This window comes from Somniosus microcephalus, chromosome 30, assembly GCF_052327205.1.
Source record: "Somniosus microcephalus isolate GS21.2 chromosome 30, FLI_Smic_1.0, whole genome shotgun sequence".
Taxonomy (NCBI): Eukaryota; Metazoa; Chordata; class Chondrichthyes; order Squaliformes; family Somniosidae; genus Somniosus; species Somniosus microcephalus.
The window spans coordinates 25154920-25182872 of record NC_141016.1 but is presented as its reverse complement, the minus strand read 5'-3'; the positions used below and the strand labels follow the sequence as shown (position 1 = coordinate 25182872).

General features: G+C 48.3%; 1 protein-coding gene across 1 annotated transcript in view; it reads right to left on the bottom strand.

Moving 5' to 3' along the window:
- Nucleotides 1–1066: 1066 nt before the first annotated feature.
- Nucleotides 1067–27953, bottom strand: part of grk5l (G protein-coupled receptor kinase 5 like) — a 241521-nt gene continuing 214634 nt past the window's right edge. Inside the window, exons 10-16 of the mRNA XM_085971231.1 lie at nt 26232–26269; nt 20304–20393; nt 17270–17478; nt 14447–14584; nt 10381–10518; nt 4827–4958; nt 1067–1973 (exon numbers count right to left, since the gene is read on the bottom strand). Of these exons, the coding sequence (XP_085827357.1) occupies nt 1860–1973; nt 4827–4958; nt 10381–10518; nt 14447–14584; nt 17270–17478; nt 20304–20393; nt 26232–26269 (859 nt within the window). The 3' untranslated portion in view covers nt 1067–1859. The remainder of the gene's footprint in view (nt 1974–4826; nt 4959–10380; nt 10519–14446; nt 14585–17269; nt 17479–20303; nt 20394–26231; nt 26270–27953) is intronic.

Genomic DNA, 27953 nt, shown 5'->3' with positions numbered 1-27953 from the left:
GCAACGTGACAGAGATCTCAGGTGAGTCGGAGGAGTGCTCCACGCCCCAGACTAGGAACCAGTCGGAGTGTCCGTCAGTGAAAATGGGCTGGGAGACAAGATTCTTCACAAGGTCATTTTGATTGTAATGAAGAGGAATCTGTCTTTGAACAGACCACTACTGCGTGATCAAGTCATGTGTTTCATTATTTCATTCTCTCGCTCTTCAAGTAGCCCATCGACCGGTTGAAATTTGCCGGCCCAATGGGCTACTTGGTCACACAGCCCATATAAAGTCTGAACGGTGCGCGGCGTCTCCCGCTGTTAAGGTGCTCGCATTTCACCAGTCTACTGGGGTGCAGCCGAAGGCAACCTGCTGGCGTGAACCAGAATAGAAAGAACCTGCGCTTGCATCGCGTCTTGTCAGAAACATCAGCATGTTCGGCGTACAATAAATTACTCGGAACTACCGTGGTTTCGCGAGGCCGGTCGCAGCGGCCATTTTGTGCATGGCAAGATCCCACAAACAGCAAGGAGGTGAAGTCCCTGGTTGTGGTTGAGGGAGGGGGGGGGGGGGGAGGAGGGAGGTAATGCTGGAAGTGGGGCTGTACTTCTCCCTCCGGCGAATGCTCAAGTTGAGTCCAGTAGGAGGATTTCAAGAGGTCCCATTGTAGCCGGCACCACAGTCTAGTTTAAAAAGCTGAGAAAATTCCACTATTCCAGGTGCAAGGTCCTCGCCGCTGGTTTCGATACGCTCTCCCACCCATTGACCCTGGTTGGGTCGCATTCTTTACTCTTCCAAGACTTGATCCACCTACAATATCACCATGAAAGACAGTGAAGCTCTGACGATAAACTAAAATGGGACCCACTGAGGATTCCCAACTCCTGACCCATAAACCAATCAGACTGTCAAGTTAAGAGCCAAAATAACAGCAGAAAATGCTGGAAAAACTCAGCAGGCCAGGCAACATCCGTGGAGAGAAATTAGAGTCAACGTTTCGGGTCAAAACCCTTTGTCAAGACTGCTTGACGAAGAGTTTCGACCTGAAACATTGACTCTGTTTCTCTCTCCACGGATGTTGCCTGGCCTGCTGAGTTTTTCCAGCATTTTCTGTTGTTATTTCAGATTTCCAGCATCTGCAGTATTTTGCTATCAAGCTAAGAGCCACTCTTGGGGATTCAACTTTAAGATTAAACATCATGCAAGGCAGGACCTTGTGACTCATTAGATGTTGGGCCCAAAGCAGAAAGACGCAATTACTTTCCGATTCAGTCTGTTGGCAGCGTCAAGACTGAACCACACCACCCAACATCCACTTGGAAGTTCCGATTGGACGGGACGCTGCGATTCTGACCGCCTGCCACCAGATGTCACCGCCGCCAAAAACCTCCACGCGCCACCAACTCGCTCTCCACCCCATGGGGCTCGGGTCCCGTCTTGGGAACCCTGAAAATTTTGGACACATGCGAACTTCCCATTTGCAATTCCAAGATCCATCAGAACAGGAAACGGCAAACACCCGGGGGAGGGGGGGGGGGGGCGCGCGGGGGACCACTGGGGAAGAAAGGGGAGCACACAAATGGAAAAGGCAGGAATCACTTTTGCACCCCTTACTGCCAAGTTACTGTACTCTGACCAACCGAGGCAAAAAAACATGGCTGGGTCACATGAAAAATCAAGTCTTTTTTGATCTGCCTTCAGAGTTCTATTTATATAATATATATATATAACTTTATATATATGTGTGTGGCACCGATTCAGTCCCCCCTGTGCCACCGAGTTAAAACGTCATTCTCTTCTTCACATCCACAATCAACCTGAGGCGACGACGGGGCCAAGGTCCAAAAATCGGCCCCAGTGGAATTACGGCTGATTTTCAGCAGCAGCCGGTGTCGGGCAACTGTGGGCGTCTAGACGGGGCATTGTTTGAATTCACGTGAGGCACGAGGTTGGAGTTTGCATTGGTTGTGCTGATGGTGTACTCGTGGGGCTGCAACAAAGAACAGGGACATCACGACATTATTAAGTCTTAAAACCGAAAGGAAGAAAGACTCGCAGTTATACGGCACCTTTCACGACCACCGGACGTCCCAAAGCGCTTCGCAGCCAATGAAGTACTTCTTGATGTGTAGTCACTGTTGGAATGTAGGAAATGCGGCAGCCAATTTGCGCACAGCAAGCTCCCACAAAAAGCAATGTGATAATGACCAGATAATCTATTTTAGAGGGATAAATATTGGCAGGACACCAGGGATAACTCCCCTGCTCTTCTTCGAAATAGTGCCGTGGGATCATTTACGTCCACCGGAGAGAGCAGACGGGACCTCGGTTTAACGTCTCATCCGAAAGACGGCACCTCCGACAGTGCAGCACTCCCTCAGCACCGCACTGAAGTGTCAGCCTAGCTTTATGTGCTCAAGTCTCTGGAGTGGGACTTGAACCCACGACCTTCTGACTCAAAGACGAGATGCTACTCACTGAACCACGGTTGACACCTGAATTCTGTAACCTGCAGCACCTCAACCTGCCAACAGACAAGTTTACTTCCAGGTAACTTGGCTGGCGTGCAACAATCAGCACTCCAATTTGGGTTTTTCCCCCCCCCCCCATGTGGGAGAGCCTAGGTGAAGGGCTAAGGTGCCAAACAAAAAGCGAAGGATAACAATAAGGTTACAAATACAGGACGAGGTGAATCGAGAGTAGTGACCCCAAGCTTGAGATTGTAACAGCAGGAGGATTGGGAGACTGAAGGAATTGAAGGGTCAAGTCAGTGCCCCAAGGCTTGACTTCAACACAGGGAAGAGCAAGAATGTGTGTGATTGGACATTTGAGGTTTGAGCGGAAGAACGACGAAAAACTAAGACCACCAAAGCTTCACAATTTTACAGCTAAACGGCCAATGAGAGTTAATGGGCCGGATATTCCGATCCCTATGGGTGAGTACGTGCTGTGCACCCACCCGTAGGGACATCGGAGATGCCGGTTTCAGGCGCGCACAGCGCATGCGCTGAAAACCGGCATTTCCGATCTGTCAAGAAAGCTCGACAGATCCTCCGCCTGCCCTGGAGAAGGGCCTCTGCGGGCGGAGAGTTCCGCTTTCTGGAGACCCTCCGCCCGCAGAAAACCCTTAGAATTCTTGCGCCTGGAAAAAGCGGGCGTAAGGCCTACTTTTACCAGGATAAGAGTTGGAAAAAGTTAAAAAAAAAAAAATTTCCACTGATTTATCATTTAAAAATACTTTAAAAAAAGGTAAGTTTACTTTTAGCCCCGTAAAAAACTTTAATTATTATTTTCAAAATTTTAATTTATTGTTTAAAAGTTAATTTATTGTAATTTCAAGTCATTTTAAAAATGTGATTTAAAAAAAAAATTATTTAAAGTTTTACTATGTTTTGGGGGTGATCTCCATTCATATATTTGACAGGTCTTCCTGTCAAGTGTATGAAGGGAGATTCCCTTCTGTGATTGGCTCCCCATGGCCCACGTGATCCCAGGAACGCTGCGAACTACCTGTGCCTCTGGGATACATGGGCCCTGCGCACCTGGAGTTTGGAGAGGCCCAGGAGCAGAAGCGTGTGCGTCCCGGGAGCCCTCAGGTAAGGGCGCAGATTTTTCCAGATCGCAGGCCTGCGCCCGCGGGAGGCCTGAGATCCGAATATCTGGGCCATTGTATTAATTGTGCCACTTTTCAAGTCAAGTGCTTTCAGAATTGCTAGCACTGGTTTGATTTGGAGGAGGCTGCACTTTGTTTTGGAAGCCAGAATAGCAAGAGAAATAGGGATTTTTTTTTTTTTTTAAAGACATTTACAATGAATACACCATTGTGATGTTGGAAAGGGAAGCATTCCTACTAGCCTACACTGGCATAGTTCAATCATCATTTTGGAATTTGTTGAGTTTAGTTTGAGGCAAGACTCCGCCATTTGGCATAGAACAGAAAGGTCTACGCATCAGGGGTTTTTCCCCTGAACTTGTGATGTCTTAGTGCTTCAAGTCATTCCCTGGTCCACTCAGGCCAAGCAGAAATGGCAGGCAGGTGAACCGCTCTCGGGACTGAATCGCACTCTGAGCTAGCCGAGACGAGCAGTGTGAGTGCGCCCAAGGCTCTCCCTTTATCGCTGGCCCGCGGGAGTGGCGTCGGACTTGCATTCAGCCATTGGCCACGGCACCATAGCAGTCGCTGGCTACCAATGCAGACCCCCCCGTGCCACACAGCGCCACGTCCAGTGGGCAGCAGCCTGCCGAGTAACGCGCCATCTCCGAGGGTATTGACACTCATCTCCAAAAGAGAATTCTCTCTGTGAATCTGACTGAAATCCTGTCACCTGCCTCTCTTTAAAGCTAAATCCTCCCTCTTCAACACAGACGTCAGACTTCTGAGAACAAATCAACCCAGTCTCAGATCCAACCACTCCCCCCCCCCCCCCCAAAAGACCAGGCTGGGCTGTGATTCCCCATATGGTGGAATAGCCCACCGCCAATCACGGTCTGGGCTCATGCACTGGTTGGGTGAGGTTCTGGAGAATGGGCAGCACTGAGGGAACCGTGCCCCTGAAGGAGCCCATGCCTTCAAGCAGGGGGCTGGGAGAAGAGAGTCAAAGCCGGTTAGGTTTTCTTCCTCGATCTGTTCCCTGCACTAGATGTGTTTTAAGTCTGCTCGCTCCACTCCTTCACAAGCAGACGTGCTCACGGCGCTGGTTCAAACACAGCTAGAAATGCACCCAGTGATCAACAAGCCAAAACCAACACATCCCTGAATGCACAAGGATGTCTAGAATGTAACAACATTTCACCCAATTTTTGTTGTTTTGTTTGAGAGACAATAAAGGGAACAGATCCTTACATGCCGTCGGAAAATCCGGTCAAGCAGGCTCCTTTTGGGTGGTTCTGGAAGCTGGTTCCAATCCAGATCTGGAGATCGGGTCCCATTTGGTCCAAATACATTCAGCTCCTTGAAACACTCTGTCTCAATCATCTACACAAACAGTGGGGGGGAAAAAAACAGAATAAATACTTGGCTGTTCTCTGTCCCTGATGCTGCCTATTTATCATGGACAGATAGAGGGAGGAGTGGGGCGTTTGGGGAGGGGGTTATCAGATTCTGATCTGATTGGCTGGGACAGATTATCACGTTGTCCCTAGCTGTGTTTGTGGGCGAACGGTTCTGGAGTATCAGTCCTTGGTGCGTTCTGCAACTCTGCTATTCGAAAACAAAAATAATTTCTCAAGAAAAAGTCACAGATATATTACATATAGAATCAATCACACAGTACAGAAGGAGCCCATTTGGCCCATCGTGCCTGTGCTATCCACTCCCTTGACCTTTCCCCATAGCCCTGCAAAGTGGTTCCTTTTCAAGTCCATGAAACTAGCAAGGAGTTGCGCGAACTTCAATCCAAACTTTACAGGGGTCTGGCTCCTTTCATCAGGAAGCTAGCCCCATATGGGGAAATCACAGCCCAGCCTGGTCCTGTGCTCGCTCAAGTGCATGTACTGGTGAGGCCACACCTGGAATACTGCGTACAGTTTTGGTTTCCATATTTAAGAAAAGATATACTTGCTCTCGAGGCCGTTCAGAGAAGGTTCACTCGGTTGATTCCGGAGATGAGGGGGTTGACTTATGAGGAAAGGTTGAGTAGGTTGGGCCTCTACTCATTGGAATTCAGAAGAATGAGAGGCGATCTTATCGAAACATATAAGATTGTGAGGGGGCTTGATCGGGTGGATGCGATGAGGATGTTTCCACTGATGGGTGAGACTAGAACTAGGGGGCATAATCTTAGAATAAGGGGCTGCCCTTTCAAAACTGAGATGAGGAGAAACTTCTTCACTCAGAGGGTGGTAAATCTATGGAATTTGCTACCCCAGAGAGCTGTGGAAGCTGCGACATTAAATAAATTTAAAACGGAGATAGACAGTTTCCTAGCAGATAAGGGAATTAGGGGTTACGGGGAGAGGGCAGGGAAGTGGACGTGAGTCTAGGTTCGGATCAGCCATGATCCTATTGAATGGCGGAGCAGGCCCGAGGGGCCGTATGGCCTACTCCTGCTCCTACTATTTATGTTCTTAAGTGCACTTTCCAAGTGAGATCACCGGACAGTGTTCAGGTTTATTTGTTGGTACCAATAATCGCAACGTGGCAGTGCCTTCCACATGAATAAGACAAAGGTCGTCAAATGTCCCACTGGCTTCTTTATACAGAGGGTGGCGAGAATGTGGAACTCGCTGCCACGTGGAATGATTGAGGCAGAGAGCGCCGACGCATTTACGGGGAGGCTTGATGCCTACATGAGAGAGAAAGGAAGGGAGGGATATTGGGGGCCGGGTGGAAAGAGGTCATTAGTGCGTGAGGAGGCTCCTGTGGAGGTTAAGTGCAGTGGTCATGGAATATTGGACCAGTAATTCCAAGGTTATCCCGAAATGCCGACCATCACGAAGGGTCATCGACCCGAGACGTTAACTCTCGTTTCTCTCTCCACAGAGGCTGCCTGACCCACTGAGTCTTTCCAGCATTTTCAGTTCTTATTTCAGATTTCCCACGTCCGCGGTATTTCTGCTTTTGTGATAATCCAGAGGACGTGGGTTCAAATCCCCCCACAGCGGCAGTTTGAGGATTTGAATTCAGTTCTTAAAAAAAAAAATTAAAAAATCTGGAAACAAAAAGCTGGGATCAGTAAAAGTGACCGTGGAGCTGTCGGATTGTCGTTCGAAACCCAACTGGTTCACTAATGTCCTTTCAGGGAAGGAACCCTGCCATCCTTACCCGGTCTGACCGATGTGTGACTCCAGACCCACACCAATCCTAGAAATTCACGGCACAGAAGGAGGCCATTCGGCCCATCTTGTCCGCGCCGGCCGACAAAGAGCTTTCCAGCCTAATCCCACTTTTCAGCTCTTGGTCCGTAGCCCTGTAGGTTACGGCACTTCAGGTGCATATCCAAGTACTTTATAAATATGATGAGGGTTTCTGCCTCTACCGCCCTTTCAGGCAGTGAGTTCCAGACCCCCACCACCCTCTGGGAGAAAAAAATTCTCCTCAAATCCCCTCTAAACCTCTGACCAATTACTTTAAATCTATGCCCCCTGGTTATTGACCTCTCCGCTAAGGGAAATAGGTCCTTCCTAGCCACTCTATCTAGGCCCCACATAATTTTATACACCTCCATCAAGTCTCCCCTCAGCCTCCTCTGTCCCAAAGAAAACAGCCCCAGCCTATCCAATCTTTCCTCATAGCTAAAATTCCCCAGCCCAGGCAACATCCTGGTAAATCTCCTCTGTACCCTCTCTAGTGCGATCACATCCTTCCTGTAATGTGGTGACCAGAACTGTACACAGTATTCTAGCTGTGGCCCAACTAGTGTTTTATACAGTTCAAGCATAACCTCCCTGCTCTTATATTCTATGTCTCGGCTAATAAAGGAAAGTATCCCGTATGTCTTCTTAACCACCTTATCTACCTGTCCTGCTACCTTCAGGGATCTGTGGACATGCACTCCAAGGCCCTCTGATCCACTGCACTTCTCAGTGTCCTACCATTTATAGTGTATTCCCTTGCCTTGTTAGCCCTCCCCAAATGCATTACCTCACACTTCTCCGGATTGAATTCCATTTGCCACTGTTCTGCCCACCTGACCAGTCCATTGATATCTTCCTGCAGTCTACAGCTTCCTTCTTCATTATCAACCACACGGCCAATTTTTGTATCATCTGCAAACTTCTGAATCATACTTCCTACATTCAAATCCAAATCAATGTGGTTGACCCTGAATTGCCCTCTGAAGTGGCCTAGCAAGCCACTCAGTTGTATCACCACCTCCTTGGGGCAACTAGGAATGAGCAATAAATGCCAACCTCGTCAGCAACGCCCACATCCCGAGATTGTAGACCAGTTGGACCGAATGGCCTGTTTCTGTGCAGTAGATTCTATGTTGCAGACTCGTGGCAGTAAAATGACAGAGATTGAGGTGGTGCTGATTTAACTATCTTAAATAAACAATTTTTTAAACTCATTAATTTCAGGAGTGATAAGGGCGAGTCAACGTCGTCGAGCTAAAACTTTAGAGCCAACTGCAGAGTCAGTCGAAGAGAATTATTTCTTTTTTTTAGGAGTTGCTCAGACTGCTGTACACTGCACACATTTCTGGCCCATCAGGTTAGTAGTGACAGCAGGTGATAATAGGAGGCATATGTTGATGCTTTCAGACGATTTTCCTCTGTTATTTTAATGGCGGTGTTACCTCATTTGGAACGAGCAAGTTAACACCTCCATTACAACAGGGCATGTTACATAAACATTTGTCCATTCTTGCCACAAGTCATTTCCTGCCCACATTGCTTGCTTGATCCCATCGAAAAGGTTAATTTCCCTGTACGGAGAATGGGAGACGGTACACACTGAAATCACGGGGAGCGGGGAAACTGAGGCACGTGAGGGAGTGATTTGCAGGAAGAGGCACGGGAAGCTGGGCTTTGTGCTGTCAGATGGATGAGGCTGACTGCCTCCTGTCTGGCGTTAGTGACCTCTTACATTCAGAAGGCAAGTGGCATGTTGGCCTTTATGGCATAAGAAATAGGAGCAGGAGTAGGCCATTCGAGCCTGCTCCGCTGTTCAATAAGATCATGGCTGATCACAGAAATCACAGAAACCCCACAATGCAGATAGAGGCCATTTCGGCCCATCGAGCCTGCACCGACACATATCCCACCTGATCCCCGTAACCCCTACACCAACACATATCCCACCCTATCCCCGTAACCCCACGTATTTAATCCCCCTAACACTAAGGGTCAATTTATCATAGCCAATCATCCTAACCCGCACATCTTTGGACTGTGGGAGGAAACCGGAGCACCCGGAGGAAACCCACGCAAACACGGGGCGAATGTGCAAACTCCACACAGACAGTCACCCGAGGCCGGATTCGAATCCGGGTCCCTGGCGCTGTGAGGCAACAGTGCTAACCACTATGCCACCGTGCTGCCCCCATGGCTGATCTTCTACCTCAACTCCACTTTCCTGCACTATCCCCATATCCCTTGATTCCCTTAATAACCAAAAATCTATCGATCTCTGTCTTGAATATACTCAACGACTGAGCCTCCACAGCCCTCTGGGGTAGAGAATTCCAAAGAGTCACCACCCTCTGAGTGAAGAAATTTCTCCTCATCTCAGTCCTAAATGGCCGACCCCTTATTCGGAGACTGTGACCCCTGGTTCTAGACTCCCCAGCCGGGGGAAACATCCTCCCTGCATCTACCCTGTCACGCCCTGTAAGAATTTTGTATGTTTCAATGAGATCACCTCTCATTCTTCTAAACTCTAGAGAATATAGGCCTAGTCTACTCAATCTCTCCTCATAGGACAATCCCTCCATCCCAGGAATCAGTCTGGTGAACCTTCGTTGCACTCCCACTATGACAAATATATCCTTCCTGAGGTAAGGAGACCAAAACTGTACACAATACTCCAGGTGTGGTCTCACCAGGGCCCTATATAATTGCAGTAAGACATCTCTACTCTTATACAAGAGAAAGGAAGTCTTGCTACAATTGTACAGGACTTTGGTGAAACCACACCTGGAGTATTGTGTACAGTTTTGGTCCCCTTATCTAAGGAAGGATATACGTGCCTTAGTTCTTATGTCACGATCATGGTCAGCTGTCACCTTTCCCCGTGGACTCTGAGCTCTCCAACGTTGAAGGTGCAGACTCTCTCCCTGTTCAGTGCTCGGTAAGAATGGGATCTTGAGCAGGAGAGTGTAAACTGGAAGCACATGTTGCTGCAGCATAGTCGCACTGTGAAAGGAGCTGGCAAAAATGATCCAAGCAAATCTGTTCACTATGGTGAAGGGTTCAAATACCACAAGGCACAGGTTGGAAACTAGGAAATTAGGGGTAAGCAGTCAAGTCAGAAGGAACGTTTTTACCCAAAGATTTATGGGGCTGTTGAGTAAGTTACTGGAGAAGACCCACTGAAGCAGACAGTGTAAGTGGGTTGAAGGACTCATTAAGCAAAAGGACAGGTTAGGTGGTGTGGTTGATCTACGAAGGTGGGATAAGCTTATTAGCCCTCACAGCCACCCCCTGCCCCTGACAATTCTTATATTCCTTTAACTTCCTCAATCGCAGGCTAACTGTGACGTTGCCCACAATGCAAGAGATAGTTTGTGTAGTGATTATTCCTTGTTTAGTAAAAGTATTGTGATTGGTTGTTTGTTAACTGCCTTGGGATATATGTTGTAATCTCATTGGTAGTTGATGTCACATGATGTGTGGTGGCCACCTTAAATTCAGTTCTTTTCCAGCTTTGGTTGGGACTAGATGTGCTGCAGATTTTAAAGTTAATAAAGCCTAGCTTTGGAAGGCAAATCTATTCTTTATTTCAGTTTGCACCTTACCTCGTTTTGCCAAGGGATTGGAACACTGCCGGTAGCAAATTTCACATAGAAGTCATTGTCAGTTTGGTCCAGATAAACCCCTTTCACTGTGGAGAACTGTTCAATGTCCAGCACATCTTTGCAGTAAACAGCTCGAGGCTAAAGGTTAAAAACAGACACACAACACACTGTTAAAAAGCCAACACAGTCATTGGGATGGCAGCCATGTTTGGAAATGACTGGGACAAAAGCCATATTTCATCACAATCACAATAAAATATGGGACACGTCGATCTATCACAACTTTCCTAGCCGATTTTTGCACCTAAATTATACAGGCCAAAGGTAACTTAACCCACAAAGAGAAATTGGGGCTGAAGGTTTCACACACAAGGAGGCCATCAACGGCAATGAATTGAAACATAAGAGCCTGACATACATTGCGAGCAAGTCAGTTCCAGGGTTCTGATAGTAATAAAACACACCAGCAAACATCGGTGGGGGTTTCGAGATCAGCTCACCCTTGACATTAAGTGATAGCCTCAACATGTCCAACTCCCAGTCAACAAAGGAATTCTTAGACGAGAAAACACCAAAGTCCATCTAATTCGCCTTCTACCATCCTGGTAGTCGCATAATGCAACGATAATTGGTCAAGATGGCGACCGAGACGGTCCGGTGCTAGCGCGCTCTCCCTGCTTCGGGCGGCCCGCTCGCTCCTGCAACCGGAGCAAGGTGTTCGGCGAGTCAGGCGGAGGCAGCGCAGCGCATCGAGCAGCAGCCACGTCGACCCGCGAGAGCTCGTCGGCTGGCAGCTCCTCAGCGGGAAGGCATTCCGACTGGGAGGAGGGGAGCCGAGCATGGCGGCCAGAGGCCGGACCGGAAGCGGGAGAAGCAGGCCCCGGGCCGTCGGACCGTGGAGCCGGCGACAGTGAGGTGGAGGCCGCGGCGACCGGAGGATGTGTTCGGCGAGTCGGGCGGAGGCAGCGCAGCGCATCGAGCAGCAGCAGCAGCCACGACGACTCGCAGTCCGACTGGGAGGAGGGGAGCCGGGAATGGTGGCCAGAGGGTGAGCGGGAGAAGCAGGCCACCACACGTGGAGCCGAGCCGGCAACAGTGAGGAGGAGGCCGCGGTGACGAGGAGGACGGAGCGGCTGAGGGACATCGTGCTCCCACTGCCACTGGATGCCAAAGAATTGACTTTCTGAACACGGCGCTGTAAAAATAGCTGACGTGTCCCCACGGGGAGTAAGCATTCCATTGTACTAGTACATATGGCAAATAAAATAAAATTGAATTGAATTAATGGAGTTGTTGGCTAATTATAGCAATCAATCTCGATCAATTGGTCTACAACAGACCCAGACATGAGGTGCTGGAGAGCTTTGGGGAACCATAGGATCAAAATCAACCGTTCCTCCCAAGCAATGCGACACCGACCAAATGTCATGTCTCAAATTACTCATATACTGTATTCCAAAGTATTGTTCTCTGAAAAAAATTGATCTAATTTTCATTAGAATGAGTCAACCGCTTTCACCGTCTCTCTGGTGGGCTGTTCCATAGACTGAGCGCTCACTCACTGAAATATTGTTTCCACACATTAGTTTTGAATGTACCCCTTCTGATTCTGCTGCATACACACAGCACTCTGCTCTTTGTAACATGCGTTTCTTTTAATTCATTCACTGGATGTAGGCGTCGCTGGCAAAGCCAGCATTTATTGCCCATCCCTAGCAGTTTTGATGGAACTGAGTGGCTTGCTAGGCCATTCCAGAGGGCAGTTAAGAGTCAACCACATTGCTGTGGGTCGGGAGTCACATATAGGCCAGACCGGGTAAGGGCGGTAGATTTCCTTCCCTAAAGGACATTAGTGAACCAGATGGATTTTTACGACAATCCAGTAGTTTCATGGTCACCATTACTGACACTAGCTTTTTAATTCTTGGTTTATTTAATTAACTGAATTTTAATTCCGGGCTTTGAACTCATGTCTCCGGATCATTAGTCCAGGCCTCTGGATTACTAGTCCAGCAACATGCCGTAGCCCATTACAGTATACATGACGGTAAATGGTTCTGAGCAGCTAAATCCCGACAGCAGGACGAGGGAACACAGGCTCACACCACCAGGAGAAACTTAGTCCCGGCATCATCGGGATGATGCTGAATATGTGGAATGGGTCTGTAAGTAGGGGAGTGGGAGCAAACGCTCGAATCAGCGGCATGGTATGATGCGAGGGTCGGGATGGTCGAAGTGGCTTTCGTCTTCTGTGTCCACCTTGACACTGATGGAGCCAAATTTATAAGTGGGCTGCCGAAGACTCGGACACGCTGTCCTGGTGTCACTGACCAACTCATCATAGAACCCTACAGTATAGAAGGAGGCCATTCAAGAGCTACCCACATAGTTCCACTCCCCAGCTCTTTCCCCATAGCCCTGCAAATGTTTCCTTTTCAAGTATTTATCCAATTCCCTTTTGAAAGATACTATTAAATCTACTTCCGCCACCTTTCAGGCAGGGCATTCCCAATCATAAGAACTCGTTGCGTAAAAGAAATTCCCCTCTAGTTCTTCTGCCAATGACCTTAAATCTATGCTCCCTGGTTACCGACCCTCCTGTCAGTGGATCATTCCTAACATGAGGCAATGAAGGAGTCATTTTGCATTTTGAAATTAGTATTTGGAAACTAAGATTCCAATATGTAAATGTTGGTATAAAATAAATAAGTTTTCATCGAAAATCATAGAATCTTACAGCACAGAAAGAGGCCATTCGGCCCGTCGTGCTTGTGCCGGCTCTTTGAGAGAGCTGCCCAATTAGTTCCACTCCCTAGCTCTTTCTCCATCACCCTGCAAATTAGTCCTCTTCAAGGAAATGCCCAATTGCCTTCTGAAAGTTCCTGGGGAATCGGATTCCACCACCCTTTCAGGTAGTGCGTTCCAGATCTTAGCAACCCTCTGTGTGAAGAAATGCCTCCTCATTTCCCCTCTAGTTCTTTAGCCAATTATTTTAAGTCTATGGACCTCTACTGACCCACTTGCCAGAGGAAACAGTTTCTCCCTACTTGCTCTATCAAAACCCCTCATAATTTTGAATAGCTCTATTAGGTCTTCCCAGATCCTTCTCTGCTCTAAGGAGAATAATCCCAGCTTTTCCAATCTCTCTGAAGTCCCTCATCCCTGGTATGATACTGATAAATCTCCTCTGTACCCTCTCCGGGGCCTTGACATCCTACCTAAAGTGTGATGCCCAGAATTATACACAACACTCCAGCTGAGGCCTAACCAGAGATTTGTAATGGTTTAGCTTGACTTCCTTGTGTTTGTATTCAATGCCCCTATTGGCAAAGCCAAGTATCCCATACGTTTTCTTAACTGCCTTATTAACTTGCTCTGCCACCTTCAAGGATTTGTGATTAAGGAGCCCCAGGTCCCCCTGCTCTTGCAGCAGCCTCAGAATAGTACCATTTAGATTATACTGCCTCTCCATGTTGCTTCTCCCAAAGTGCATCACTTCACGCTTATCAGCATTAAATTGCATCTGCCATGTGTCTGTCCATTTCACCAGTCTGTCTATGTCCTCCTGAAGTCTGTTACTATCCTCCTCACTGTTTACTATGTTACCAAGCTTTCTATCATCCGCAAACTTGTAATTGTACTCCCTATACCCAAGTCCAGGTCATTTATATAGAACAAGAAAAGCAGTGGTCCAAAAACTGACCCCTGGGGGACCTCACTGCTGTCCGGTCGGAAAAACATCCATTCACACTACTCTCTGCCTTCTATCCTTTATCCAATTTTCTACTCAAGTTACCACCGCCCCTTTAATACCACCGCCCCTTTAATACCACGTGCTTCCATTTTCTGGATAAGTCGGTTATGTGGTACTTTATCAAATGTCTTTTGAAAGTCCATATATACAACATCTACTGCATTACCTTCATCAACACTCTCTATTACTTTATCAAAGAACTAAATTGCATTTAGTAAGGACATCCCAAACTTCTGAAGGGTAATTTGCTGTTGGAATGTGACATCCAATACCGTCCCGCCCTCAATCCCTCCCGCACCAGCACACGCTTACATCTGGTATAAAAGAAGGTTCCAGCATGCCAGCCTCCAGTCGCTTGAAGTTTATGCATTTGAAGAATGGATGTTCCTTCACCTCATTGGTTCCCTCTGCTTTGCAACCGAGTCGCTGTTTTGGATCTTTGGTCAACAACTGGGAAGACAAAAGGATTCGGTCAATAAAAAGTTCCACCCAGAAGAGATCTGCCTGGTGCTTCTCCCTGCGCCATATATCACCCCAGGCCCGGAAGGAAGGCTGGAGACCAGTGTGTCCGTATCTGCTAATGGAATTCAATGCTGACAGGACCTTCCTCCTTCCTGCATTGCAAACAAGACTCGTTTTGCTGCGTTCCACTCGCTAACACATTCGCTCTCAAACCTGTGGCACTCCTCCCCCTCCCTCGGGCATACCTTTCTCCTACAAATCAATTAGGCTTTTCAAATCTCACTTATATTACGGAGCTGCTTCCACTGGAAGGACTTACATTCTGAACGCATTGGCCAGCTTGGCGAGGGCATGTCTTGATGTCAGGAGAAGGCCCTTGCAGGACCAGAGCCATGTGACGCCCATGTCGGTGGCCTGGCAGAGAGAGGCCGGGGTCTAAACCCAACATAGCAGAGCCAACCTAAGCAGCTGTTCATATTTCCCAAGGCCACAGCCATCAGAAGGGCACCGGCAAAGCCCTTCACAAGGAGGGAATTTTGGCGTCTCTTGATTGCCCAATGTTTTGGGAGTTGCCCGACGACAAAGCGGTCGACTTGTCAATTTTATTCTGATCAACCTGGATGGTGTCCCGCACTCTCGGGCTAGATTTCTACATAAAATAACATTTCCCTCCACCACCCCTCTTCTCGGAAGTGCTTTTCCTCCTCTTGCTCCAAAGCAGTGCGGGTGAGGTCACCTCTTACAGGGTTCGGGAGCACCATCCTGTGTCCTACACCTGCCACATACTGCACTTCCACTTTACACGCAAGGACCAATGAATATTCCTGTGCACATGCATATAGATACAAGATAACCTCGCCCACTTTCAATCTTCACCCAGTGACCTAAATGTCTGTTCTACTACACAAGTACTTAGTGATAAATTGGCATTCATCCAACTTTTTGATGCTGGTTCAGGAATACGACTGTGATGTTCCGAAGAATCATCAGACATTAACATTAAAAAAATGAGCCCATGTTTGGTGGGTTTAATTTGTCACTTCACTCCCAGCATGAGCGAGATGCAAGCGTGGACGAGAAAACGGCCCTGTGTTTAGTCTGGAGCAGCAGTCTTAGCTAGGATCCCTTTAGTTCTTGCTGTGTCCCTCGTGGAGAAATGCTAATATTTGCCTAAACAGTAATCAGTTTGAGCTGAATCAAAGAGCAGGATTTTCTGTCTCTTAAAATTTGAAAGACTCAAAAAAAAAGCGTTAAAACAAAGGCTAACGGAAGAGCAACTAGATGCTGTTGTAAACTCGCGCTTAAACCGGGTGTGTCTGCGTTTCATTCCTTGAAAATATTTGCCTCTTTGCTAGCTCCTTTAGGGATTTGCAGTTGCTTCAGGGACATCTCTAGTCCCAAGGGCTGCCCCAGTTTTTGCTTTCAGCTCAACCATCACCGCAAAATAAACCTCAACAGTACCGCAAGAAAAGCTCCTCAGACGTCAGAAACTGTTTCCATTCACGCTGCCATTCTGCCTGGAAGAACCGAGAGCGTTGGGCTGCTGTTCGACAACGGGGAGCATCACAGCTGAGCCCAACCCCCCCCACCTGACACCAATGCCCCCTGTAATTCTATTTTTTGAGTCAATCATATTCAAATACGGTAGTACTTATTACAACTCATCAATTACATAATTAATCCATTACATTCATTGGCTGCAATAAAACAAAGCCTTGAGGTCAGCTTTAGGGTTAACAGTATAAATGCAGTGGTAAATTTTACAGATAAATCAATAATATTAACAGTACAGGTACCCTTAGTGAAAAACAATTTTACGCCAGTCCTATTGGCAATCTAGTGACTCCTCATTTTTACTTGGTATTATCTAACCATGTGATATCATAGCCTTTATACACGGTCTTCAGCTTTTCCACGGAAAAGCAGCCAGCCCCCGGTAATTCTTTCACTCTGCCAGCGCATTTCACACTTCATCTAGAGCCATTGTCTGTTTCTTTACCTGTCCTATTACCATCTCGTCTCCCCTTGAATATCTCTTAATGTCGCTTCTTTCATCCCCTCCCCCATTTCCCAGCCTCCAAACTGCCTTTTAATCTGTTTCATTGCCTGCCTTTTTTTCTCAGTTCTGAAGAAGGGTTTCGACCTGAAACGCGGACTCTGTTTCTCTCTACGGATGTTGCCTAGCCTGCTGAGTTTTTCCCAGCATTTTCTGTTGTTATCCCGGTAATTCTTGTTCTCGCGCGCCGGCCCTTCAACCGAGCGCGCGGCCCGTTCAAATTTTCGCGCATGCGTGGTTACCACCACTGAAAAGCCGGTAAACGGCCTTGCGCGGGATCTCCAGACCGCTGCGTGGCTGAGCGGGAACGCTGCCCGACACCCAGCTTTGTGCACTTAATGGCGCAAGTGACTGCATGGAGATCAGGGGAAAGGAAACCTGCCTGATTCTTATCCCTCCTCGCTGCTTAGTTCAAGAGCAGCGCTGAGGAAAACTGCAGTCCCCCAAATGCTGGTCCTGACCGAAATCTGCCAAACCAGCACCAATGGCGGGGCGGAGCGGAGCCGCCAACCCACTTGCTGTCGCTCAGCTTTTCTACTGGCGACGTTAGGACGTAAAATGTTCCAGTCTGCACTCCCTCCCCCACCCCCCGCCTCGTGTGGCTTCCGCAAACTCACCATCCTGCAGATGTGCTTGGCGTCCTCTGTGAATTTGTCGCAATATTCCTCCTCCTGCTCCTGCACCCGCTTTTCCACCTCTTCCCGCTTCACCCGCTCTTTCCGGGCGCGGAACGGCGAGTGCCCGGCCGTCATTTCGTAAACCAGGCAGCCCAGCCCCCACCAGTCGGGGCTCACCGTGTAGTGCTCATTGTTTATCACCTCGGGAGCTGAGAGTGGAGGGAGGGGGAAAGTCAAGCACTCGACGCAAAATTTAACAGATCTGCCCAAAAGTCAAGATACTTTGAGCAAACGGGCTTGTGCGTTGTGTTCGCTGCAGGTTTCAAGGAACAGGAGGAGGTCATTTAGCCCCTCGGGCCTGCTCCGCCATTCAATTAGATTATGACCGATCTGTACCTCAAACTCCATTTACCTGCCTTACCGCCATATCTTTCGGTACCCAAATCGATCCTAGTATTTCAATTCTAGCATTTCAAAGAATTATAATGGTGGACTTGTGGAATTGTCTACCTGCACCCGCTTCAAATGTAAAAAAAAACTCTGCTGCCTATATCCTGACTCGCACCAAGTCCCAATCGCCATCACCCCTGTGCTCGCTGACCTACATTGGCTCCCGGTCCGGCAACACCTCAAATTAAAAATTCTCATCCTTGTGTTCGAATCCCTCTATGGCCTCGCCCCTCCCTATCTCTGTAATCTCCTCCAGCCCCACAACCCTCCGAGATCTCTGTGCTTGTCCAATTCTGGCCTCCTTCCCCCAGATCTGGTCCCAATGCCCCAAGAATCTGAAACCCTCCCTCCTGCACCATTCCTCCGGCCACGCATTTACCTGTACTATCTTCCTGTTTCTAGCACGTGGCACTGGGCGCAATTCTGCCTTTGAGGTCCTGTTCTGTAATTTTTTCCTAGCTCCTGAAACTGTGCCTGAAAGAATTCAACACTTTTTCGACCTATGCCATTGGTTCCAACATGGGCCTCTGCGCTCCTCCAATTCTGGCCTCTTGTGCATCCCGGATTTTCTCCACTCCACTACTGGCGGCTGCGTCTTCAGCTGCCTGGGCCCTCAGTTCTGGAATTCTCGCCCTGAACCTCTCCGCCTTTAAGACGCTGCTTAAAACCCGCCAGAGTGGGTCATGTCCACGGAGGATCCCTGAGCTCACTGTGCCATGAGTGGGTGGTGCCAAGCAACGGCTGCTGACTTCAACCACTGGGGGAGGCATCGAACAAAGCGCGCAAAGGGCGCCTCATCCTGATGGTACTCCCATGTGTGCGTCATCTCTTAGCAACCAGCTGCACATCAGGCCCCCCTGAGGCCCATCCCTGCAGCTACAGGAACGTGCACAGCAGTGAAGAACAGGAGAGGAGTTAGTAGCAAAATTAATATCTGTTAAATGAAGAATGTCATAAATCTCATCATCGAGAAACTACCTATGAAATAACACTGGACGGCCAGCTGGTGGCGCCGTCCAAGGAGTATAAATACTCGGGCGTTGGCCCCAGCTTGCCAGGGACATTTTGTAAGACAAGGAACTAGTGAAGTACAACTAGACCTCCATGTTCTGAAACAAGTTGATTAAAGCCTTGCTTTATACTCAAAACAAGTGCGTAGTGAGTTTTATTACGTCAAAGATCCTCGTTTACATTTTAAAATTAGCACCCAGTCCCCCCCTCTCCTCATCAGTGATTTATGCTCCAGCCATATTCTCCGCTGCTCCGTACGTTGTCCTTTCTCTCTCAACTCCATCATCAGAAGCTGATCTGCCGTCACTTGCTCTTTGGGTGTGTCCTAAAACACGACGTCACCTTGCTACCTTTCTCCTGACCATCTAAAGTCTCTCCAGAGGCTTGAGCACGTAATCTAGGCTGGTGCCTCAGTGTGGCAACGAGGCCCCGTCTGCCTGTTCAGGTGGCTGTAGAAAGACTTGCATTTCTATAGCGCCGTTCATGACCACCGGACGTCTCAATGCCCTTTACAGCCAATGAAGTACTTTTGAAGTGGAGTCACTGTTGAAATGTGGGAAAAGCGGCAGCCAATTTGCACACAGCAAGCTCCCACAAACAGCAATGTGATAATGACCAGGTAATCTGTTCTTGTTATGTTGATTGAGGGATAAATATTGAGGAGTAGGGAAGTTCTCCTGGTGCCCTGAGCAAGACCGCCCAAACTAGCGCCCATAAAGCTGAAGCAGTTTTCTTCCCCACAACCTCCCCGCGCTACTCACTGAGAGTTTGCATTATTTGCCCATCGCACGACGGGCCCAGTAGTGCTGAAAGCCTCGGTTTAAGTTTGTGTAGGTAGGAGATGCAGCCAAGGGGGACGAGGATTGAGTTTGGAGGTTTCCGAGTCACATCGGGAAACCCTTTGAATCGCTTCACACATGTCTTAGAAACATAGAAAAATAGGAGCAGGAGTCGGCCATTCGGCCCTTCGAGCCTGCTCCGCCATTCAATGTGATCATGGCTGATCCTCTATCTCAATACCATATTACCGCTCTCTCCCCATACCCCTTGATGCCTTTTGTGTCTAGAAATCTATCTATCGCCTTCTTAAATATATTCAGTGACTTGGCCTCCACAGCCTTCTGTGGTAGAGAATTCCACAGGTTCACCACCCTCTGAGTGAAGAAATTTCTCCTCATCTCAGTCCTAAATGTCCTACCCCGTATCCTTAGACTGTGACCCCTCGTTCTAGGCCCCCCCAGCCAGGGGAAACATCCTCCCTGCATCCAGTCTGTCTAGCCCTGTCTTCGAGCTGAGTCATCTGCTTTGCGAACTAACTGCAGGGTTTAAGCTAAATATTTAAATCGCACGCTCTTGCTTGGGAAGAGGAAAGCCACCACTGCTGGTAAACAACCCTCCTCAAGTGGTCCGCGCAGTCAGTGACTATAAACGCTGTGTAATGGAACCTTTTTACGTGGAAAAATATAAATAAATAAATGACGCTAGCCCCACTGTTTTCAAAAACCTTTTCCTGTACGCCATGTTAAAGCCTGCAGCTACGGACGGAGATTGGATGGAACGGTGGCCTGCTCACCCATGTATCCGACTGTTCCCACCCGGCCGCGGATCTTTTCTCCGTCTGGTATCGTCACTGCCAATCCCAAATCCGATAATCTAATGTGTCCTGTTCAACAAAATAAAAAACACCAAGAGATGTGACATTAGTGACACTGGGTATTTAATCGGAGTTTCCTGCCTGCGTGGGCCCAGATGAATCACCGAGTGGCCTGTCATTAGTCTGGAATCAGAACTTGCTCAAAGTCACAGGCTTGTTTGTAAAGATTTGTGATCAAACCCCTGCAAGTGAAGTTGGGAAACACTTCTACACACAAAGGCTGGTAGAAGTTTGGAACTCTGTTCTGCATATGGCAGTTGATGCTGGGTCCATTGTTAATTTTAAATCAGAGATTGATAGATTTTTGTTCACTAAAGGTATGAAGGGATGTGGGCCAAAGGCGGGTATCTGGAGTGAGGTCGCAGATCAGCCATGATCTCACTGAATGGCGGAACAGGCTCGAGGGGCTGAATGGCCTCCTCCTGCTCCTATGGTCCCAGGTTTTCTCACCTTTTCTGGCGGCAGTGAGGCGTGCCCGGGGCACGGCGAGACGCGGCCAGCGTATGACGAGACACGCCTGGGGCACAGCAAGACGCGGCTGGCGTATGACGAGACACGCCCGGGACACAGCGAGACGCGGCCGGCGTATGGCGAGACACGCCCGGGACACAGCGAGACGCGGCCCGCGGTGAACGTATGGCTCACAGGTACCCGCTGTTTTTCAGTACCTCATCCAAGTGGAATTTCTTTCGGAGAGAGCCCGGGAAGCAGGTGTTGCCGGGGTAACTGCTCTCACCTGATATTCACTGGTGCACTGTCCAGAAGGAGCTGCGAGATAGCAGTTGGAGCTGGAATCCCAGCCAGTTTTCCCTGCTCTTTGCCCAGGGGGTGCGGAGGCCAATTACAGCAACCACCACCTCTGGTGCCAGCAGCTTCAATGCCCTCTGGTAAGATGGTGGTGGCAGGAATTCAGGAATGGTGAGCGAGTCACTATGTGGAGATGTGCCCTGTGAGGGAGCTCCAATAAACTGACAGTATATTTCCGTAGCGTAGCGATTATCACGTTCGCCTTACACGCGAAAGGTCCCTGGTTCGAGACCGGGTGGCAACATTATTGTAGGCTGTTCCTGCAGTGTAGTGGTTATCGCCTGTGCTTAACATGCAAAAGGTCCCTGGTTCGAAACCACGCAGAACTATTTCACCAAGAAACCCAATAGGGAATTCAGAAGAAACTTATTTACCCAAAGAGTGGTGAGAATGTGGAACTCGCTGCCACAGGGAGTGGTTGAAGCCAATAGTATAGATGCATTTAAGGGGAGGCTAGACAAGCATATGAGGGAGAAGGGAATAGAGGGTTATGCTGATAGATTTAGATGAGGAAAGACGGGAGGAGGCTCGAGCCGGCATGGACAGGTTGGGCCGAATGGCCTGTTTCTGTGCCATATATCCTATGTAATTTCTCATTCCACTGGCAGATCTAACACGCTGTCCCCACCCTGATGACCTTGCCAACACTCGAAGCCATATGCAGGTTGGGTGTGGAAAATCCAACATCTAACACACATCCCCTTGTTATGACGTGGATCATTTCACCTCAAGAAATGTGACCAGAAATGCTGCAATGGAAAACTTGTGCAAACAGTTAATTGAAAACTTCTGTGGTGCGCAGCACTCAGGCTTGGAGACTTACTCAAAGACACAGCTGTATAAAATAAACTGCTATCTTCCATTAGCGTCAAGGGAGAGTCATTATAAAATAGGGACAGGGAATATTTAAAGAAGAAACCAGCTGCGTTCAAATGGAATGAGAATAATGCATCTTTGTTTACAATCCCAATCGTGGTAGAAACTCAAATTGATGGGAAGTCCCTCGCTCAATTATAGTGGAGCTTCAGCCAAGTTCACACAAACCCGTGACCTCCACCACCTAGAAGGACAAGGGCAGCAGGCGCATGGGAACACCACCACCTCCAAGTCACACGTCATCCTGACTTGGAAGTATATTGGCCGTTCCTTCATCGTCGCTGGGTCAAAATCCTGGAACTCCCTCCCTAACAGCACTGTGGGAGTACCTTCACCACACGGACTGTAGCGGTTCAAGAAGGCGGCTCACCACCACCTTCTCAAGGGCAATTAGGGACGGGCAATAAATGATGGGCTTGTCGGCGACGCTCACATCCCAGGAACGAATTTTTTGAAAGATATCAGTGACAGAATGTGGGGCTTTGTTATACAGAGGGGGGAGGGGAAACCAACCCCTCTCATTGTAAAAGGGGGCAGCAACCATCCGGTGCATTCCAAAGAGGAAAGCAACTTTCCCACTCATTCTAAAGTGGGGAGCAACCATCGCTCTCATTGCAACAAGGAGGGAGGGGCAACGATTCCACTGTTAGCATGCAGGTACAGCAAGTAATCAAAAAGGCAAATGGAATGATAGCAAAATACTGCAGATGTTGGAAATCCGAAATAACAACAGAAAATGCTGGAAAAACTCAGCAGGTCAGGCAACATCCGTGGAGTGAAATTTGAGTTGACGTTTCGGGTCGAACCCTTCTTCAAAACTGGAAAGAAAAGAAAATCGATCGAAGGCAGGGCTGCTATCGGACAAAAGAGTTAAAAGAAACAAAAGAAGTAAAAGAGACAATAAAAGGTATTCGAAGCTAGACGAGATGGTAATAGGCTGAGATTAGGTGTGAAGTGTACTGGCAGGGCAAGAGATAGCTGCCAGGTGTGAGAGAGAAACAAAAGGAAAGGCGGGGGGGGGGGGGGCGGTGGAAAGGAGTGGAAAAATTACAAGTAAAAATGTAATAGGGGCCAAGGTTATGATCTGAAATTGTTAAACTCGATATTGAGTCCGGAAGGCTGCAGAGTGCCTAATCGGAAGAGGAGGTGCTGTTCCTTGAGTTTACGTTGAGCTTCCATGGAACAATACAAGACTCCTCTACATTGGGGAGACCAAACGCAGATTGGGTGACCGCTTTGCGGAGCACCTCCGTTCAGTCCGTAAGGGTGACCCCGAGCTTCCGGTCGCCTGTCATTTTAATTCACCACTCCATTCCCACTCGGACCTCACCGTCCTTGGCCTCTTGCATTGTTCCACGGAAGCTCAGCGTAAACTCGAGGAACAGCACCTCATCTTTCGATTAGGCACTCTGCAGCCTTCCGGACTCAATATCGAGTTCAACAATTTCAGATCATAACCTCGGCCCCTATTACATTTTTACTTGTAATTTTTCCACTCCTTTCCCCCCCCCCTTTCCTTTTGTTTCTCTCTCACACCTGGCAGCTATCTCTTGCCCTGCCAGTATACTTTACACCTAATCTCAGCCTGTTACCATCTCGTCTAGCTTCGTATACCTTTTATTGTCTCTTTTACTTCTTTTGTTTCTTTCACTTCTTTTGTCCGATCGCAGCCCTGCCTTCGATCTATTTTCTTTTCTTTCCAGTTTTGAAGAAGGGTTCGACCCGAAACGTCAACTCAAATTTCTCTCCACGGATGTTGCCTGACCTGCTGAGTTTTTCCAGCATTTTCTGTTGTTATTAAGGCAAATGTAATGTTGGCCTTTATTTCAAAGGGGTTGGAGTATTAAAGCAGGGAAATCCTGCTACAACTGTACAGGGTATTGGTGAGACCGCACCTGGAGTACTGCGTAGAGTTTTGGTCTCCTTATTTAAGGAAGGTATACTTGCATTGGAGGCAGTTCAGAGAAGGTTCACTTGGTTAATTCCAGAGATGAGGGGGTTGACTTATTAGGAAAGGTTGAGCCTATACTCATTGGAATTTAGAAGAATGAGAGGGGATCTTATTGAAACATATAAGATACTGAGGAGGCTCGACAAGGTAGATGCAGAGAGGTTGTTTCCCCTTGTGGGGAAATCTAGAACTCGGGGGCATAGTTTCAGAATAAAGGGTCGCCCTTTTAGAACTGAGATGAGGAGGAATTTCTTCTCTCAGAGGGTCGTAAATCTGTGGAATTCTCTGCCCCAGAGAGCTGTGGAGGCTGGGTCATTAAATACATTGAAGGTGGAGATAGACAGATTTTTGCAAGATAAGGGAGTGAAGGGTTATGGGGAGCGGGCGGGGAAGTGGCTTTGAGCCCAAGATCAGCCATGATCTTATTGAATGGTGGAGCAGGCTCGAGGGGCCAAGTGGCCTATTCCTGCTCCTATTTCTTTTGTTCTTATAATCCTGCACATTCTAAAGAGTGGAGAGATAAAGCCTCTCATTCCAAAGAGGGGAGGAATGCTCCAAGCTAACTCATGGGCAGGATCCACAAATGGTGCCCATGGAACTGTCCTCCAAGAAGGAGTCAGCATCTCCAGAAGAGGAGAGAAGAGCACGGCACTGGAAGGATGATGATTACAATGAGCACGATCTTGTTTACAGCTGATCTTCAAGTCTTTCCACCCGACAGTGGGATGAAGCGCGGGATCAAGTTGGAGCAGGATATGGGTCGGGTCAGGTTCTTTCTGACACCCGGGCTGGGAGGTGGACACATTTTCAGTACAGCTTCGTCAGCTAGGAGACTCAGTTCTGTTTTTGTGCGAGTCAAACATGACACAAGAGACGATCTCGCCGACTCTCAGCCTCAAACAATGACCAAAACCTTAATGGCTTAAAAGGTAGGTGAATGCATCATTACATTCACTTGGTTCACAGTTAATACACGTGGCTCAAACAGCTCTTTTCAATTCTGCGAGGTGCAAGGGAGAAGGGATATGAAGAGCAGGGCAAGAGGGAGAAAATAAGGTCCCTGGTAAACCCAATGTCAGTGCCGCGAAGGAGAAGGAGGGAAGAAAAAAAGAGAGAAAAAAAATGGACAATTCTCGCTCCCAAGCTTTTGCTGATGTCGGGCAATCCCAAAAAACAAATTCAATAATATGTAAGCAAAGTCATTGGGCTGGATTTTGCCAATGGGGAGCTTTTGGAGGCGGGACTCCCACTTGTCGGGTTTCAATCCCGCCTCCATCAACTTCTGGCCAACCCACGCTATTTTCCCTTGATTGAACTTGTTCAGCCTGTCCAGCGGGTTCAGCAGGCCAATTAAGGGAAAGTCGGTTACAGAGAACGTCAACGTATGACGTTTCATCTGTCAAAAATGTGAAGCTGTCAAACACTGACATTCTCTGTAGTTTGATGTGTCCTTGTATTTAAGACTCATCAAACCTCTTTCGTTAGCAGAAATTAGATGGTTGTTGCATTGGAGAATGCAGCAGCCATCGGTCATCTCTGCCGCGGAGGTGAGACTCTCCGCATCCCCACCGATTGAAGCCTACAGGAAGAAACAAAGGTAAATAAACATTTTCTATCACTTTCCACTTACCTCACATATTCACCTCTCCACACTTGCACCCATCACTTACCTTCACAGCACACTTTTGCACCCCTCCGACCCCCGCAGACCCACTGCTCGCCTCGGTAACCCCGACGGGGTTCGGAGCCGTCAGGAAGCCCGCACTTGTGTGGGCAAAATGGGGATAATCCTCTTATCTGCCTGTTAATTACCTGTTAACAGGCAGATAAGTGGCACTAATCCCCTTCCTGCCTCCAAGGAGACGGGACCCGGCGCGAGTCGGCTACCCGCCTCCTGACAACCCACCTCCTGACAAGATGGCATGGAGGCGGGTTGGGCACCTGCTTCCAGATTCTGCCATTTTACCGGCAGTCCCACCTCCATACCCACCTCCCCAGGGCTGGCAAGATCGCGCCCGTGGTTCTCAGAACAGGAAAGCAATTTGATTTAGAGTAATGGAAACATTCAACTTGGTTCAAGAGTATCTCTTGGGCTGACCCCCAGCATGCCAGGGAGAAGTGGATGCGAGCTACAGTTAATGAACAGTTAACAACCCTCTCAACGAACTGAGAAGACTGCACGCATCACCTAGGAAACCTTGTGCAACACTCACCATTGTCATCGAGCAGAACGTTCTCTGGCTTCAGATCCCTGTTGAGGAATAGAAAACAGCAAAATGAGATGGATCTGCACACATCCCATCACCGAGCTGCAGTCTCGACATTACTAGACTGCTCGGCAAAAGTAAAATACTGCGGATGCTGGAAATCTGAAATAAAAACAGAAAATGCTGGAAATACTCAGCAGGTCAGGCAGCATCTGTGGAGAGAGAAACAGAGTTGACGTTTCAGGTCGATGACCCTTCGTCAGAACTGGAAAAAGTTAGAGATGTAACAGGTTTTAAGCAAGTACAGAGGCAGGGAAAGGGGGGAGGGGAGGAAAGAACAAAAGGGACGGTCTGTGATAGGGTCAGAGGCAGGAGAGATTAAATGACAAAAGGGATGATGGTGCGAGGCCAGAGGAGATGGTAATGGGACAAGGAGATTAATGTTAATGTATTACAAGCCAAATGTATGTTGAATGTTTAAATGTCTTAATCTAAATGTACACTCTCGGGAGCCGCAAGCCTACATTTCGTTGTACTGCACTTGTGCACTAACGATGACAATAAAGTTGATTATTATTATTATTAGATGGTCCTTTGGCCTTGCACCATCATCCCTTTTGTCTCTTAATCTCTCCTGCCTCTGACCCTATCACAGACTGTCCCTTTTGTTCTTTCCTCCCCTCCCCCCCCTTTCTCTGCCTCTGTACTTGCTTAAAACCTGTTACATCTCTAACTTTTTCCAGTTCTGTCGAAAGGTCATCGACCTAGAAAGGTTGGGCCAGAAATTGGTGAACGGGGCTTGCCGCGCGTGCAAGCCCCGTATATGCACTTACCCCGCGCTACTGCCGATCAGCTCCAGGGACGCCTGGACTTGGTGTTTGAAAAAGAAGAATCCCGGGCAGCGTATGACGTCACGCCGCCCAGTAGTGCAGCCAGCGCGAAGCCAGGAGCGTGCAGTGTAAGTGAGACACGCCCCTTGAGGTCTCAGTTTCACTGGACACGCCCCCAATGTTTCTGTCAAGCTGCTAAGCATTTTTACATGCAAAGCAGCAGTTTAAATAGGTTTTTGGAAGTTTTTTGAAGATTTTGGTAACTTTTATAAACTTTTTAAAATGTTTACATTATTTTGAGTAATCTGAAGTAGTTTTAAAGAGAATTAAAGCAATTTAAAGACTTTTAAAACCCCTAAAAGAATTTTTTAAATTCCATTTATTTATTTAGCAATGTCGTTGTCATACGTGTCTTCACACTGTTCCCTTTGGGGAACTGTATGAAGTGGTGGAAGGATTTATGGCCATGATTAACGCTCATTCCGTGACCGTAACCATCTTTGAACCAGCCATTAGGGCGGTTAGTCCTATGGCGGGAGGGTTTTACGGGCTCCCACAAGCTATACAAGGAGGGGGGGCCACCCACACCCACGGACGCAAATATCCCACTGGATGTCAACCCAGAATTTAGAGCCGGAGCTCCGACTCCACTTGCCGGGACTGTCTGGAGCGGGGTTCGAAACCCTACCCTGATCTGGCCCAGCGGCGGGGATCCTACCGCTATGACAAAGGCCCAATCCGATTAGCAACGTGAAATGGCAGCATAGGGAAAAGGCGCAGGAAACGTATGGGTGTCACCTTTTGTGCGGAGTGGGCCTTTTGCGTAGCAGTAAGCATCCCCGCCGCTGGGCCAGAAGGAATAGGGTTTTGAACCCCACTCCAGACAGTCCCGGCAAGT